Raw genomic sequence first — 18,570 nt, forward strand, 5'->3', positions numbered from 1 at the left:
ATTGAGCCCCGCATCGGGCTCTCTGCTCAGCGGGGAGCCTGCTTCCCTCTCTCTCTGTCTGCCTCTCTGCCTACTTGTGATCTCTGTCTGTCAAATAAATAAAAAAATTTTTTAAAAAAAATGATGTTCTTCAGGCACCTGGGTGGCTCAGTGGGTTAAGCCTCTGCCTCCAGCTCAGGTCATGATCTTAGGGTCCTGGGATCGAGCCCCGCATCGAGCTCTCTGCTCAGCAAGGAGCCTGATTCTCTCTCTCTCTCTGCCTGCCTCTCTGCCTACTTGTGATCTCTTTGTGTCAAATAAACAAAATCTTAAAAAAAAAAAAATTATGCTCTTCGTGGTACAGAAATGGCAACCCAGTAACAAAATGGATCCTTAACCTGCAAACTAGTCCTGAGGCCCCATCCTCTCTCAGCACAGAGGTTTCTGATGAGCATGAACCAAGTCATACAGCCCAAGTCCCAGTCTCCTCCCTACACGCTGAGTGTAATAGGACTTTTCAGCTCCAACACCAAAGGCAAGGCCTGCAGTGCACCCATTGAGGACGGCAAAGATCTAGAGACCCAGGAACCACTGTTATGACACAGAAACGCACAAGTCTCCTGCCAGTGGTACAGATTCCTAGGATATACCCTGGTTCTAGAAGCCTGCTCCACCTCAGTCAGCCTGGTTGTGAGCCAGGCACCGCTTTCCAGAGCTCCTTCAGACAGATCTAGGGTCAATCCCTGTCTTGTAACTTACGCATCATGGGACCTGGGGTCAGTCAGTTCTCCTCAACTGTCAAAGAGTACTTAATACACAGGGTCATGGACAAATTAAATGACCCATGAACTGGTCAGGTGTCTAGGGGAATATCCCATGCCTAGCAGATACTGAAGTACGTTAGTCATTATTCTTTTTCAAACCACCTCTATGCCTTCACACTAAAGCCAGTCTTGGAAAATCTAATACATCCAGAATATAGGTGTTGACAAAAGAGGAAAAAAATTCTTTTTTTTTTTTTTTTCACTCAGAAGTTTTGGCCAAGGTACTGAGAACAAGGAAAATTTTTACCTCAAAGGGAATACATCTGGGACACTGAGACAAAGGTCTTGATAAATTCTGAAGGGAAAACATCAGCAAATGCTACCGTACATGCCCAGAAATTTTTCATCCCATCCACGGTTCCACATACATCACATCTTCTGAAGAAAAATGCTGCACTTGGTAACTGCAGCCAAGGGATCATCCTTGGCTTTTACACACACTGGCATGCAGAAAAAAAGTCACAAAGCCATTAAAGGCCCGATGTGCAAGGGAAACAATGAAAAAGCCAAGTATGTGTTGCTTCCATGAGGAATTTCAAGACCACAACAAGCCATGCTTGAGGTGGGGTATCTCAAGAAGGAAAGTACCAGAAATAGTATTTAAAAGGACACCACAGGACACAGCCAACTGTGGTACCCAACTGACAGAAGCGTGTCATGAGCCAAACATCATTTATATTTCGTTTTGGACCATCCTACTGAGGAAAACTCTTGTTTGGGGGGCCCTGACAGCTAGTTTCCTTTCCCCGAGAGCAGTCCTGATGGCAGCTGACAGAAAGAGCCTGCCAGCAGGCTGAGGGAGGAAGCAGGGCAAACCCACACAGATTAAAATTTCACCCCAGCTAATCCACTGAGTGAGTAATCCACAAGTGGAAAAGCGGAGACAATCTAGAGATGAAATCCAGATGAAGAAAAAGGGGACGGAACATTCTGAAGAGCTTATCCGTAATGAAAACATTTAGAAAAGCAAGCTTCCTGAGCAGCTATGGAGACAACTTCATGACTCCGGGATTTTTAAAAACTGAACCAAACAAACTCTGCATGAGTTGCTCAGCATGCAAGGTACTGGGGGCAATTCAGGGGACACCGCGGGTGGGAGATGGCCCCTTCTCTCAAAGAGCTTCTGGTGCCGATGGAGAAAACTCTTACAAAAGGAAAAACCTGGAACAATCGACCCTCAATGGGGTGAGTCTAGGACTGAAGAACAGAGGAGAGGAGCCCCAGGTGGGCTGCTTATGTCTAGGGACACTGGGAGGAAGCGACCGCACCGCAGCAGAGCCCTGGAGAACCGATGGGTAGGTGCTGGAAGCAGGAAACACCACAGGAGCAGGGCATGGAGACTGGAATATGTCTGCATACCTGTGGGACATGGGGGACCACACCTCACTTTTGTCACTGAAGCCCCCACTGGTGCAGCAGCAGCCATGTGTTAAACGAAGACATGAGAGCCATCTGGAAAGTGGGTCATTAGAGAAGGTTTACTAGAAAAATGATCCCATGACCAGCTCTTATGACCGGTCTCCATCTATTGCTTCCCTTCCCTTGGAACCCCTAAAACACTCTGCACCATGTTTCTATCACCATACGCTGCTTTGCACAGTGGGCATATGGGCACATGTCCAATTTTCTTTAAGAGTTCAGGGAGAAAATGTAAAAGGAAAGCCCCTTCAGGGTGATGGTTAAGAGCTCTGGCTTTGGCCAGGGGCAGGTAACCTAAGTTCAAATCCCAATTCTTCCATATGGTTAGTTCTGTGTGACCTTGGCCAAGTTGTTTAACCTCTCTGGGCCTTAATTTTCTCATCTCTAAAATGGTGATAATAGTATCTATTTTATTGCATGCTGTGTGGATTTAATGTGAAAATTTATGTGAAAATTCACAAGAAGTACTACCATCCATGGCACAGAGTAAGGACTCAGTAAATGTCTGCTAACATTATTATTATTAAAACTCTATGTTCTGGGGCACCTGGGTGGCTCGGTGGGTTAAAGCCTCTGCCTTTGGCTCAGGTCATGTTCTCAGGGTCCTGGGATCAAGCCCCGCATCGCATCGGGCTCTCTGCTCAGCAGGAAGCCTGCTTCCGCCTCTCTCTCTGCCTGCCTATCTGCCTACTTGTGATCTCTCTCTGTCAAATAAATAAATAAAAATCTTAAAAAAAACAAAAAAAACTCTATGTTCCTTTGTCTTACAGAAGCCAGTATTCTCTATGGCATGAAGCAAGAGCTCATTAAATACTTACTGAGGAATGCTAGATCGTTTTCCCTTCTGACTTAGAACTTTCAAGAAGCCCAACTCTCTGTCTCTGAGCCCCACTGCCAGCACACTACCCCTCTTTTCAGCTTCCACATCATATACCCCCTGCTGTAGCTCTATCACACTGAATTGCAATCACGTGTATATTTGTCTGTCTTCCCAAAAAGTTCCCTGGGGACAAGAACCCACACACATTTTGTTTACCAGCGCCTCCTCAGTGCCTGGCACCAGATTCTCAACCTCTAATATCCAATGAATTTTTTAAAAAACAAAAAAACTGTGGAATCAGTATCGCAATTCTCAAAACCCTTATCTGAAGTCCCACCAAGGGGAATAAATGAAGGCTCACTCCCAGGTGGCTTTGACCAGACACACCCATTCAAATTTCTATCCCAGAACTAATTCAGCATCCCTCACTCCTGGAGGGAAGACTGGGTTTGTAAAGATGAGCCCAGTTTACTCAGTATTCAGTGAACCCACAGTTTTCTGCAGGGTTCGCGTCAGTCTCGACAATACCCTCACAGGCCATACTGGGAGCTAAAGAGCAGGCCCCAAACTCCAACTTCCTGAGAAGCTTCCAAAGGACACTCAGCTCTTAGGACTTTCAGGGTTAACCAAGATTTTTAGAGACCCCTGCATTTTTATCTGGACCACTTCTACAATCCCAGGGTGAGGTTACATTCAAGAATTCCTACAAGAGAGAACGGCCACCAGGAATACCTGGTGGGGGTCAGGGCTGGGGGGAAAGAAGTCACTGGATCCCAAGACTCAGAGGCTGCTGAGTCCACACCCCCATTAGAACCCTGCCGGGGAACCTCATCAGCCAAGGCGGGGCCTTCCATGGACAGCAGGCATTGCCCTTCCGTAGCCTGAGCCCTGTGAGCCACAGAGGGGTGGATGCAAGGGTGATCCCCCCAAGCAGGAAACAAACCAGACTGTCCTTCCTCCCGACCTCTACTTGACCGTCAGGCTCACGGACAGTGGTCATCACAGGCCACAGAGATAGAATAGCTACCAGGCCATCATGGTACTTATCTCACATGGCCAATATTCATAAGCTGTTTGCTGAATGAATGCTTGTGAGTCTGGCTGACTTCACAGCCTCCAATCTCCTCTCTGGCATCGTCCACATGACTCCCACCCCTTAATTCTAGTCCAGGCCCTGCAGTTTTTAAGATCATTTTCCTATCTCACTCTCCAAACTCATTCTAACAAAACATAAACTCTTTCCCACTGACCTATACATGGCTGTTACTGTTCAATTTCTTATACTTAAGAAAATGCTTTAAGCCAAAGAATGAATCTCTCATGAGACTCCTGAAAAGAGACCTTTTCAGTGAAGTTTAAATCACGTGATGGGGTCTAACATCTATTTGCTTAAAATTCAAGCCATTGTCCCTTTATTTAGCACCTATAATATGTAGCATGCCTTGTAACCCCTATTTTTTTTTTTTTACAATGAAAGCCCACAATCAGCTGGAAATGTTGGTACTATTATTCCCACTTAAATACGAGAAAACAGAAGCTCAGAAAGATCATGCAATTTGCTCAAGGTCTCATTGTTCATAAATGGCACAGTTAGGACTTGAACTTCCTTAATCTAATGGAAGCCCATGCTCCTTTTATTTCACTTACCCATTCATTTATTCGGCAAACATTGATGAACCATGTAGGTGTCCCATCTGAGCCAGGTCCTCCCTGTGTGTGACACCTGCTCTGCCAACGTGTGGGAAAGCCTCCATTTGGACTCCCAATGCAGGTCTTTGCCTACGAGACCCTGTAGGGGCCACAGGAGCCCCTACTGTGCTCTCAGGTCTCCAAATGCAGCTCCCCCTCACCTACTTGGGGACGCACATCCTAGGAGCCACAGTGTGGCGGCAGTAGGGCAAGGGCCAATGGCACTCACTGTTCATGGCTCTGAATTCTCTCTGGAGCCAAATGCACTGTCGGGAGCTCATTTTGCACCTAACAGTGAATTAATGGGGATACAGGAATGTAACAATGGCTGAAGTAAGAAATCTCTAATATGGACCATTTTTTCTCTGCTTGCCATTATGTTGATGGTGATTGGGTAGTGCCTCTGAACATTCACCGTCACCCTCCTCAGGGACACCATGACACCGAAGCTCTGGATGTGGTCCAGATTAACTGTGGGACCTCGGGCAGCCCACCAATAAGAGAGCTGGCCTGGCCAGTATCCATGCAGGAGTTAGAAAGACTTCAGCTTCTGAGTGCAAGAATGAGTTGATCATGAATACTATGTTCCAAAGAGGCTGGCTTGAAGGTTTTGGGTGTGAGCACTTTGGTAGTAGGCAGAACTATGTGTGCAAGTGTCTTAGGCCCTCCCAGCTACCATAACAGAATGCCACGGGCTGAGCGGCTGAGACAAAATGAAACTGACTTCTCACAGTCCTGGAGACTGGAAGTCCGAGACAAGGCTGCTGGCAGACTTGGTGTCTGGTGAAGGCCCGCTTCCTGGTTCACAGAAGACCAATTTCTGACTGTGTCCTCACATGGTGGAAGGGCCCTAGAGCTCCCTGGGGTCTCTTTTACCAAAGGGTACTAATTCCATCACAGGCCTTCACTTCCATGACCTAATCACCTCCCAAAGGCTCCACCTCCTAATATCCCACACTGGGGGTTATGTTTCAACATATGAATTTGGGGGAGGCGGGGACAAAAACATTCAGTCTATAGCAAACAGTATTTATTTTATAAGTGAAGTGCCTGAAGCCAGGTTCTCCTGTCCCACCCCAACCAGGGAGAGTCAGGAACACTTGGATATAGTTTTACCTCTTTCTTCCTACACATTTAACTAGGATCTCTTGAGGAGGTTCTCCTGTTGGCCCCAGGTTCTGTCCCACTTCAGGCTCTGTACACATTTAGAGGTGCTGATGAGGGTAGAGATGGGAACATGACAATAATCCCAACAAGACCCTCACCCCCGCCCCCCACAAACCTAAAGCAAGTGGTCAGAAACCCACAGTACTCAACAAAGACCACCACCTCTGTACCCAGAGCAGATACCCAACCTGTGCACAGTGGTTCAATCAACCAACATGGTAAAATACTGAAATACTTTTATGGCAACCAGTAAATAACCACAGCCTGACTGTAGCGTCAACAGCTGACCTCTGAGGCCTCTCCTGAGAGCTCCCTACCCTCTAGAGAAACGCACTATCCAGGACCCACCCAAACAACAAGTCGATTCTTAATGCCTTCCTTATTGTACTCTTCCAAATTTTTTAAATTCTCTGCTAGGATGACATGTTACTTTTATGATTTTTTTTTTTTAGTTTTTCTTAATGTACCAATCACTTAAACACTAAGAATGCAAACAACAAACACCTGAATAGAGCCAGTTAAACTATACCATGAAATTCTAGTTTTTATTGATGCTTCCAGAGTCAAGGCTGACACACAGCCCAACTCCTATGGGAACAATGCCCAAAAGATGATAGCTAGGTTTCAAAGAGTGTATGTGATACTAACATTTATGAGAAAGGAATACTTTTAAAGCTATAATCTTCATAACATAATAATACCTTCTATTTGTATAAGGCCTTACTACACATGCCTTATCTCATTTGGGACTTAAAACAGGTCTGTAATGTAAGCAGGTGTAATTCAGGTATAATTATCCCATTTAACAAACAAGGTAATCAAGACATAGAGAGGATAAGATCACGGTTCCGCAGCTCTCAAGTGATGGAGGTAGGCCTCAACTCCAGTCTCCTGACCTCTACTTCCTTTAGAGGTATGCTGGAGTCACCTCATACCTGCTGATGAGAACCTGATGCAAGAATTCTGTAGTAGGTTGTTAAACCATGGGCAGCTTGAAACCGTTCCATGTGGGAGTATTTATATCACGGAAATCAGCAGTCATTACGAATCGGAACCCATCACCTCACCATACCCTAACACGTCCACAGAAGTGGAGGCATTTCTCCTTCATTCTTTAATATTCCCTATTCGTATCAACCCCATTAACCAGCTTGTAAGCTGTGTGACACAGGAGAAAGAGCACTGAACTGGGAAGTCAGAAGACACTTAGACCCCCTCCCACTCCCGCTGCCACTCAGCAGCGTTTTCCCGTGAGTCATTTTACCTCTCTGAACCCTCATTTCCTTATCTGTAAAGTGAGGGCCATAACTGAATCATGCGGGTAAAAACATTTTGCAAACAGCCAAACACCAAATGACTGGGAAAAACAAGATGGCGGCCCTCCCAAAATTTCAGCAGAGAATTACCATATGATCCAGCAACATTACTTCTGGGTACACACCCAAGAGAAATGAAAGCCAGGACTTGAAGACATACGGGTACCCCCATGTCCATGCAGCATTATTCACGACAGCCAAAAGGCAGAAATAACTCCAAGTGTGCACCAACAAATGAATGAATAAATGCGATGGGGTATAGACACACCAGAGAATATTATTCTGCCTTAAAAAGCAAGGAGGACAAAAAGGAAAAAGAAGGAAGTTCTGGTACATGCTTCAAGGACATTATCCCAAGTAAAATAAGCCAGTCACAAAAGGACAAATATTTTGTGACTTCACTTCCATAAGGCACCTACAGCAGTCAAATTCATAAAGACGGGAAGTAGAATGGTGATTGTCAAGGACTTGGGAAGAGGGTGGACTGGGGAGTTAGTGTGTAATGGGGACAGAGTTTCAGTTGAAGGGGATGAGAAAGTTCTGGAGATGGATGGTAGTGACGATCACACGTCTCCAAGTTTCAGTTTGAGGGGGATAAGAAAATTCTGGAGATGGACGGTGGTGATGGTCACAAGGCACTGTGAGCATCCTCCATGCCACTGACCCGTACACTTAAAAATGGTTTAGAATGGTAACTTTTCAGTTATCTATTTTTTACCAAAGTTAAACACACACACACACACACACACACACACACACACACACATATTAAGTCTTATTATTATATCCCAGCTGTGAGAGGAGCCAAAAGGACCACAAGAAGCCCACATTCCCGGATGCCTGGGTGGCTCAGTTGGTTGGACGACTGCCTTCGGCTCAGGTCATGATCCTGGAGTCCCGCATCAGGCTCCCGGCTCCGCAGGGAGTCTGCTTCTCTCTCTGACCTTCTCCTCACTCATGCTCTCACTGTCTCTCTCTCAAATAAATACATAAAATCTTTAAAAAAAAAAAAAAGAAAAGAAAAAGCCCACATTCTTTTTTTATCCTTACCCAGACCACAAACTCCATCTTTGCTGACCATGCTAATAGAGGCAGAAAGAACCCACAAGCAGTATCATTCTTGCACATATTATCAGATACATGCTGTCCCCAACTTTTATGCAAGGTCTGCTCCAAATGTTCGTTACAAGCTTTTTCAAGGCACATTTTTCTTAAACAAATGAAATATTTTGGGGTCACCTAGGGCCCTACTCCAGCCTAGACGAACTTTGGGGTCACTGACATAGCAGGATCACAGTGCTAACAGTACCGGCCTAGTCCTGGGAGAAGGGATGAGGGAGACACAGAGGCCACACCATGACACCTCCCCACTTGGAGATCCCAGGCCAGCAAGCACCCAGCTTTGCCATGGCTCCCCAGTGGGCCTCACTCGGCCCTCCACTTCCCAGGTTGCAACCCATCAGAGTCCCAAGACCACAATTAACCTATCTCCCTCCTGCCTTACATTCAAACATGAATTCTTTTCAGTTAAGTGTCAGAGAAAAAGCACTTCCTTCAAAACTGCTTACGTCCTAAATGGCGGGGCCCTCAACCTCTTTCAAGGCGTTCATATCTTCCCGTGTTTCAAGGCAACTTTCAAGTGGCCATTCCTATTAAGACTAAAGAAGTGGCGCCTGGGTGGCTCAGTGGGTTAAGCCTCTGCCCTAGGCTTAGGTCATGATCTCTGGGTCCTGGGATCGAGCCCCGCATTGGGCTCTCTGCTCGGCGAGGAGTCAGCTCCACCCCCCCCTCTTTGCCTGCCTCTCCACCTACTTGTGATCTCTCTGTCAAATAAATAAAATCTTAAAAAAAAAAAAAAAAAGAAGTGGCAGCCCAGAGACAGAAGGACACGGTGGAGGGGTGGGGGCACCAGCCTTGTGGGCTGCCTGCCACTCCAACCCTCTGCCAGACCTCCCACTCTCCTCCCTCTACCCACAAGTTTTCTAATGCTACAGAAGATTTGGGGCTTTGGGGCTTTGTTTTTTGTGTGGGTGTCTTTTCCCCCACAATACTGTACGTCTTAGTATTAGAGGGCACAGAGTTGTGGGAGTAGGCAGGCAAAAAGATCACTTGAAAATCAGGGACTTCGGAGGCTGTACTGAAAACCTTGAGGGTTCCAGTTTCAGTACCCAATTCCATTTGGTGTAAAGGCAATTGCACTGATGGGTGTCACGGGTTATGACAGAGAGGGAGGTCCTCTGTCACATAGAAATGTCAGAGCCTTTTCTTCCCCTGCTCACTCCATTAGACGTCCCAATAAATTGTCACCCCAGACTTCGGCCATTAAAAGGGCTAATATGGAGAGATCAAGACAAGGGATCTGGCCTAATGCAGTGGATATTCGCACCCCAACTGTCAACGCCTGTATCCTAAGACCTGGGAAATGAAACTTTTGAAATCTTATCCCACACCCCGACAGCAATCCCCCATAAAGATATTTTTAAATAAATTGTTACACGTGCCCATGTGGTGTACTCACAGGCATGCTGCCATTTCTTAAATGCTCTTGCCACTAAAATCAATTCAGGACACACCAGCTTTAAACTACAAAACTCCACGATGTTTTGTCATGTGGCAAATAAAGTACTTAAGCCCTCGCATCAGAATCTTCTATTCACTGAGAAACGAAGCCGACACCTGGTAACCATTCTCAGAAAGGAAAAGCACACTGAAGCCGAGGCAGAGCCACAGAGACCTGTGTGCTGTTTGGGAAGACAGAAACTGCTCAGAGAACTGTTGCACAAGCTGACGCAGACAGGGACAGGCTAAAACAAAACAAAACAAAAGCCCCAGCTCAGGCTGCAGGGAGAGGTGCAGAGACAAAGCTGATGAGATAACCAGAGGAAGGAATGAGCCTGTGATACATAGTGAACTAGGTCACTCCAGCACAGGAGCTGGCCCAGAGGATGTTTCAGGCGGAGTCTCTTGGTTAATGCTAGCACTCTACAAACTAATAATCCTCCTGGGGCGAGCAAACACCGAATGGCTCCACGGATCCCCCAGATCTGTGCAAATGGCCTCTGAGGAGCTTTGTTCCAGCACCACAGGGGCTAATGAGCAGGAACGAGCATTTCCTGAGAACATGTTCATGGGCCACACACTGTACTGAGTAGTTTTCATGGGCTCTCCTTAAATCCTCCCTACAGCCCTGAAATTAAGTGCCGGTCTTATCCTGTTTTATGGACATGAGGCTGAGAATGGCCAAATAATTTGCCCAAAATGAAATTCTCAATAATTTGAGAAGCAGTGGATCAGGATTTGCACTCAGGTCCTAGTGCCTCAGAGCCTACATACTCAGCTACTCACTATGGTGCTGTGCAAAACACCCAGCAATGAAACATCCATGGCTGACTGAAGACTTGTTGATAGTTTCTTAAATCAATTTGGGCAGGGGAGTGGGGGAGGTCAAATAGGCACCACTCTGCATATTTGCAACAAGAGCTTCCAAAAATCAGTTTCCAACAGATCCTGACATGTTCTTCCCCATGGTCCTAGCCCTGAATTTCCATAGGCAGTCCCCCTCAACCACAGCTGCTGAAAGCGACTAGAGTTGATGAAAGCTACTGTTTACTTAATCCCAATTATGTGCCAGGCACCTCCTATACATCATTGAATCCTTACAAGAATCCCACAAGGCAACAGCTTCCATCCCCAGCTTAACTCAGAAAGATTGAGGAACCTCTCCAGAAGCACACAGTTGGAATGGTTTGGCTGGAGCCATCTTTCCGTTAAGGGTCAAGGCCTCCTAAGGCCTCTCCTACCTGGCCTCAGCAAATATGCTATTTTCAATGCTTATCCTCAAGATTTGGTGTTACCCAGAAGACAGAATCCCTGTTTCTGAACCCTGAACTAACTAGAAAAAACAGCACAAGACACGGAGCTGATCGCTAGAGACATGGAATGAACTCGGTGTGCTACTGAATGATCTTGGCCAGTGGCATTCATTTAGAAGTTAGCCTTGATCTGACTGGAACCTAAATAAGCCGTTTGCTGCATAATAAACATTTTCTTAGAAATCAAGCAGGATCTCGTTATAGCTAACCCAAGATAAAAGTGGTTTCCTGCACCAAAGAATGTCAAAGGGGCATAACCAACATGAACTGAGAAAGAAAATTAGGATAGCATCTCTCCCAGAGTCTACATATCCTTCTGTTTTAGCTACATAGACATTGGATTGACCATCTTGAGCCAGAAAAGAAACTCAAGGCAACTGACTAGGACACTAGCCTTCCTGATGGCCACCCAGAAGCAGTTCCTTCTTCAATTAAAAAATATGGGTCCCCAGGGGGCTGTGGACTCCCTGGTGATTTCTGGGAAATCTGGTAAGGATTGGAGATGTGAGGTTGGAGTTTACCACTGTGGGTGCAAGTTGATCAGCAATGTGACAGTCTGCCACTGGACCAATGCCTAAGCTGTCCCAGAGGAGAGAGGAGGAGAAGAAGAGAGATTGCAGGGGATTTAAGGAGATTTATTTGAGGAAGGGAAAGATTAAAGGGATTTACGGAGACCCAGCCAAAGAAAAACTCAACAAATTAACCCCTAAAATCCTCCCCTGAGGGAACACGAATGTCTACCTACCAAGTCTAATTATTGTCCATTCAGTGGCCACATTTGAACCAGAAGTTTTTGCTTGAGACACAGTCCTTATAGCCCCTTCTGGAACAAGCTCTCTACCCGAAGCGTAACTTCCCAAATCCCACTGCACTAATCAATAAGACCAGTGTTTGTTATCTTTTTCCCAATCAAGAAAAACATTTGACTTTTTCCTCTCCAAATAACAAAACATCCTGTCAAAGAAAGGAGCAGCAAGAATGCTCATGTTTATTATTTTTCACAGAATGTTTGGGCTTTAAATCGCCAAATTAAGTGAGAGAGTTACAGGTTATAGGCTAGAGTTATATATGAGATATAAATATAAATATAAATACACACACACATACAAAGAGAGAGAAAAGAGTTATAGGCCCACCTGTCAAGGTGAGCTAGCTCTTCCCACTGATAGTTCTAAGGGAAACCCCAGCATTTTCACAGAAAATTAAGCAATTCTTCTAGAAGCTAAAATATCCAGCCTATCACAACTTTCCCTCTGTGACCAAGGAGGAGGCATTTCAAAAGCCCTCTCCAGACATAAACTCAGAGGGAAGGAAACTCACCTTGAAATGCAAGAGTCACTCATGAGGGGAGCCCAGAAGCCCAAATGTGAGCTTACCTGCTAAACTGTTTCCAAGATCCTCCCAGAGCAGGGATGGAGCAGACTCTCAGAAAATCCTTGCATAAACTGACCAAAACCATCCAATGGCATGATTCTTCCAACCCCAAAGCCTTGGAGAATCTCACACCCAACCACAACAATTTTTTTCTGCTGTCTCTTCCAAAAATATTCAGGATCCAATCACTTCTCATCACCTCCGTAGCTACTTCCTCCTTCTAAACCACCTGTCTCTAACCTGAATCATTGCAATGGCTCCCAAGCTGGTCTCCTCACTTCTGCCCCAGAGCCTGCCCGTCCGTCCTCAATACCACAAGTACAGTGATGATGGAAACACCTGAGTCTGATCAAGGTTCTCCTCTGCTCAAAATCCTCCAATGTCTCCCACATCTCTCAACACAAAGTCAAAGTTTCGAAACCGGTCTACAAAGGTCATGCATGAGTCCGATCTCCCCTCTGCCTTGCCCCCTCCAATTCCTCGCTCTCTTAGCTCAGCTCCCACCTTCCACCCCTGACCACCCACTTCCAGCCACATGTGCCTCTTGGAACAGTAAACAAGCTTCCTGCCAGGCCCTCAGCTCCTGCTGCCCCCTCTCATGGGAACATTCTCCCTTCAGATGTTCCAGGGCTCCTTTAGATGGTACTCAAATATCAGCTGCTCAGTGAGGCCATCCATGACTACCCGGCTTCAAGCTGCCATCATCCCGCTCAACAAAATCCCCCTTCCCTGCTTGGATTTTCCCCCTCACGTGTGTACTAGGCACCATACTCTACATTTTACTTACTTAACTTCTTCATTTCCTGGTTCTCCTACCAGAAGGTAAGCTCCAAGAGGGTGGGCATTTTTTGGTTGTTTGTTTGCAGCTATGCCCCACAGTGCCTAGAATATAGTAGATGCTCAGTAGATATCTTGAAATGTATGAGAGGCTGAATTTATATTCTGCTCCCTCAAACTAGAGAGCTGAGAAATACAAACTCCTAACAAATACCACAGCTGGGATACACTCAGGGAGAAATCTAGGGGCTTCTGCCGCCATGGTCCACTTGGTGATATTCTTTCAAATGTTTCACCCAGACTCTAAAAATCTGACTAATCACAGAATAAATACTATTAAATCAGCCAGTCAAACATACAAACCACCTGAAGCAGCTTTGCATTCCACCCCTCCCCCGCCCCACTGCCTACATCCCAAAAAAAGCACTATTGAGTGTGTTTTCCCCTGGGGCTTCCAGATAAACCAATCATTTGTGTCCTCAACAGGTGTATTTACTGAGCAATTTCAGAATAAGGAGTGTAAGTATGATACGAGTGGGAAAAGACCATGCTTGCCCCATGGATATTTCTATTTATACCCTTCCTAAAGCAGCACCAGCAGGCACTCATTTAATGAAAAAGCGGCCGCACTATGCTATGGACATTAAGTGGGATAAGACTTCCTGTCCAGAGCTGTTTCACTCTGCTACTAGCATGGGCCTAACAATGTCGCTCCAAACAGAAATGAGCGGCACGAGTCACACGTGGAAGGCTCGTAAGGATCCCCAGTGAGTAGTTTCCTTGCACAGTCGAGCCATAAAACCTCAGGGCTGTAAGGCCACTTGAAAACCATCTTGCCTTCCCTGCCCCACACCCCTGATTTTAGAGAGGAGAAAGCTGAGACAGGGAGAAGGTAATGTGGACAACTGACCAAGAGGCCCACAGGCCACACAACCCTTTAGTGGCTGAGCCAGACCTGGAAGCCAGGCTCAAACTCTCCACGAAGCCCAGCCCAGCCCCCTACAGACAGCAATTATTTCCCCGTAAAATGTTCAGTCTATAAGAAAATCATGTATTCACACCCTGCAGAGATGATCTATTTTCTAGGACATGCCATTTCCTATTCTCCAGAGGAAAGGAGGTATATTGGGACAATCATTCTGTGTCATGCTAAGAACTGAGGCCTTCTCTGTTCAGAAGGGTTTCATGGTGTGGAAATTACAGAAGTGATTTCCGTGAGTCTGGGGTACTTCCTGATACCACGCCAAAGCTTTCTTTCCATCCATATTCTTCTCCAAGTGGCAAATTATCAATTTTTTTTGTAATTTCAGAAGTCGTTGAAAGGTATCTCCAATAGAGGCGATCTGAAGAGCCTTGGCAAATACACTGAAAGAAATGTTCACTACCCCTAATTTGCTGTTACACAACATGTATTTGCTCTCACAGTGTGCCAAGGATCAGAAAACATGTCGTTGATTACTAACTAGTAATTAGATCGTTCACCTTATTCAGAGCTATGGTCAGGTTCTGGAATTCCCTTTCAAAGTAAGTTACATGCAGCCCACTGGTTGGGAGGTTTTTCCTGAGGCCTGACTCAGAGGCACATGAGCTAACCCAGGCCCAAACCCCAAAGACAGATCCTCTTGCCTACGCTGTCCTTAGCTACCTTCATCCCCTTCCCACCCTCCTGGGCCCGCCTTCCCTCCCATTGGGCCCCCCCTCCTCCAGCAAGGCCCCTCTGACCACACCAACTAAATAACTCAACCCCCTGGCTTCAACAGTAAATGTTCTAGCTCCGCAGGGAGAGGTACCTGAATCAGGCAGCTAGATATCAGATGACAAATTCTGGCAAAGTGTGCTCCTTGGGCCTTTACGACGCTTTATTTTAAAAGCATTTTAACACTGTGAGATGACAGTCTGGCTCCTGGCAGGGCTTTCCTGCCTTAGGATCCTGAAGGCATGTGGGGAAGGTGTGACAAACAAAATGACTTGGAGCTTCAGAGTACCTTGGAAATGAATCCCAATCTTGAGTCATCACCTTTGTCTTACACTAGGTTTCATGACAGACAGAAGAGGGGTCCAGACTCCACATCTGCACAGACAAGACTGGAAGCAACCTCTCTATCTGGACTCAGGCCAAGGTCACTGGGGTTGACCCCAGGTGAAACAAGCATACTGAACTTCAGACCAGTGCTGGGAAGTTCAAGGAGACAAAATAACGCTGATATTCCAAAAGCTTTGAAATGTTACCACAATGATGTTTTCTTTGCATTACTGTTAAAATTAGTTTTCCAAATACTCACGTTAAATCAAATTATTAGTAAACGCTTGCTGTTACGTAAGCCACAAATTAGCTCTACCCCATATGGATCATGACGAGTAGTTCTGCCTAGAACTAGCTCGTGTTTGGCAAGTCACTTAATCTCTCCGTTGCCTCATTTTCCCCATCTGCCAATTGGGAATAACAGCAAAACCCACCTTCTAAGCTTATTCTGAGAGTGAAATACATGTAAGGCACTTACAACAATGCCTGATGCTTGGTATTCCTTTAAGAAAGTCACCTATAATGACTATTATTATTCTGTCATTGAGTAAAAACATTTTGATCATTTAATTATTTGTGTTAGACTCTTTTAGAACCCATGCCAGCACCACAGGGCCTCAGTGGGAAGCTTCTTTTCAAAGAATTATTTCCAAGGCAGAAGGCAAAGCTTCGGGACCCCAACAGAGACCCATGCCCAAGTTCACCGGGCATCTGACCAGAGTCCAAGAGACTGTTCCGCAACAGCTCCACTGGCCTCTCTGGTTCCAGAAAGCAAATCCCCATCCTTCCCAGAGGGAAAACCACCCGCAGTCACCCCCAAACAGCGCCTGCTACAGCAGGAGCCACTCAATAAAGCCACAGCTCACTGAGCTTCAGCGGCCTGGCTGCGGCAGAGGGGAGGCTGCAGGGCTCTCCCGAAAAGCAGGTTGGTTAGGGGGAGACATCTCTGCCCACCTGGAGGCTACAGGCAGGGGGACCAGAGTGAGGGGCTCAGGTGGAGATGTGCCACACAAAGGAAGGAATTCCCACACACCGAGACTCCACTCTCTCCCATGCTCTCATCTACAGCCACATAACCGGTCTCAGGATGACAAGCAAGGGCATGCTTCTTGCTTCGTAACTTGAGCATCCCAGCATCAAAACCCCATATCCGAATAAACCTTAATAGCAACGTTCAAAAGTTTTGACCAAAACTCACCCCCTAACTGGCCATGCTGAGGGAGGCAGTCCCAAACCCCTCGCTATTAAAAAGGCCAGGTCCTTTCCGTTTTCATCCCAACAAAGGTAGAAAGTGTATACCCACAGGTACCCTCCCTAAAGTGCAGCAACACAGCTGGGAGACCCTATTCTCAGCCTTGCCAGGGTGCCTTCCTGGGAATGCTGCCTTCACAACTTCGCCCTGGGGGATCCACTGCAGATGTAGGGGTGGGGGTGAGGGAAATGAATGACCACCCACCATGGACCCTGAGTAGGGGGCAGCAGACAATCTGGGTGGGAAAATGTGATTCTGGGAAAGCAAACCAATCACAAAAACAAGGAAAGGGGGGAAAGGGAAGGAAGGGAAGAAGGAAGAACACAGTGATTTATCTCACCAAACACCTCCTCTTTCTGTTCCCAGCCTAATCAACACCTCCATAAACCCCTACAAAATGTTCAGTTCATATAACACATGTGTGCATGTGAGCGAATATATACACTGACAGATACTGATCACCAGCAGATACTGATCACATGAGGGGAGAAAATAACCTGAACTTCAGACTCACCCAGCAGTGCCTGATTGTCTTTCACTATCAGCCTCCCTACCTATTCTGGGGCGCTTCAAAACAAAACAAACAAAAACCAACTCCTGGGCAGAAAGAGAGCAGTCGCTGAACTGAGCAGCCCATGTTTGGGGCATTCATGCCGACTTCTGAGTGTTACAGCTTTCTTGCCACGCAGCCACCAACACTTGGACTGAAGACAGCCGGAGAGAGGAGTCGCCTGTACAGAGACACTCACAGACCCTCCCTGAAGACATGCAGGCCAGCGTGTGTGGCTGAGCCTGTGTGAAACAGACACATGCTCAGGGAAGGCTCTACCCACACGTGACCCCGAACACTGCGAAATTCTTCCCTTCCATAATCGCGTGGCATCCAAAGTGTTGCCTACACCTAGTACGTGCAGATGTCGATTCTGTAAGAACACACGATGGAAGGACAGCAAAGGGAATGACCGGAGCCCCATTTTCTCGAGACCCTATCTCTCATCTACACGGTGTGCCCATAAACACGGTGAGTAAACACACACAGCCAGTAAACACTCATATCCACCATTCTCAGCCCACAGTCACGCGTGGGGAGAAAGAAGTCGAGAGGGTGGCGGTGTCAGGGGAAGTGGAAAGTCGCCTGCTGGTGACTATCCTCCCAAAAGCTCGGAGCTCCTCTCGCCCCGGCCGGAGAGCAGTGCCCACCCGCGCCCGAGGGACGCAGACCCAGGCGTTGGACACGCGGGGGACTCCGCAGAGCCGAGAACCCGACAATGAGGACGCGGCGACCGGCCGGTTCCTGCCGCGGTGGCTGGCGGTGGTGGCAGCAGGCGCTGTCTGTGCACCCACGGCCGCTGGTACCTCCACCCTTCTCTCCCGGAGCCCCACTTACGTTCCGAGGGTCTCCTTGAACTCGAAAATCTTCTTTATGTCTTCAGCTTGCTTTTTCCAGGAGGAGCTGCTCTCGCCGTTCTCCCGGGCCATGGCAGACGAGGGCGACGTGTGCGGAGGGCGGCGAGGCGGCGCGGCCGGGGCGCGTGGGGCCGGGGTGGGCGCGCTGAGGAGGGGGCGCCCGGCGACAGGGGCGCAGGCAGCGGCGGCGAGCCGGTCCGGGAGGGCTGGGGCGGGCGCGCGGGGATGCTCGGCGCGGGAGCCGGAGACTTTGTGCTGCGGCAGAGCTTCCTCTTCTGCAGTTTCCTCTTTCACTCTCGCCGCCGCCGCGGTCCCTCCCTGGCTCTAATTTCTGCTCGTCTCGGGCACAGACTTCCTGCCGCCGCCGCCGCCGCTCGACCCGCTCCTTTGCCGCCGGCTGCCAGCCTCACTTTTGCTACTTTCTTGCCTCCCTTCTCCTCCCTCCCCGCCGCCCGCCCTGCTCCCTCTCTCTCTCCTCCCCCTCCACCTCCTCCTCCTCCCGCGGGCTCCCCGCCCTCCCCGCGCGCCCCGGCCGCCTCCCGCCTCCCCGCCTCCGGCGCGCTGCCGCCTTCGGGGATGTCCTGCTCCCCGAGAGCTCTGTACACGGGGCGCGGGGCACCGCCGTCGGCTGGCCGCCGCGCGCGCCCTGAA

The 18,570-nt window shown here is 47.8% G+C and overlaps 1 protein-coding gene across 1 annotated transcript in view; it reads right to left on the reverse strand.

Moving 5' to 3' along the window:
- Positions 1-18,014, reverse strand: part of CAMK1D (calcium/calmodulin dependent protein kinase ID) — a 431,780-nt gene extending 413,766 nt beyond the window's left edge. Inside the window, exon 1 of the mRNA XM_047741034.1 lies at positions 17,900-18,014. Within this exon, the coding sequence (XP_047596990.1) occupies positions 17,900-17,991 (92 nt within the window). The 5' untranslated portion in view covers positions 17,992-18,014. The remainder of the gene's footprint in view (positions 1-17,899) is intronic.
- Positions 18,015-18,570: the final 556 nt, after the last annotated feature.

This window comes from Lutra lutra, chromosome 8, assembly GCF_902655055.1.
Source record: "Lutra lutra chromosome 8, mLutLut1.2, whole genome shotgun sequence".
Classification (NCBI taxonomy): domain Eukaryota; kingdom Metazoa; phylum Chordata; class Mammalia; order Carnivora; family Mustelidae; genus Lutra; species Lutra lutra.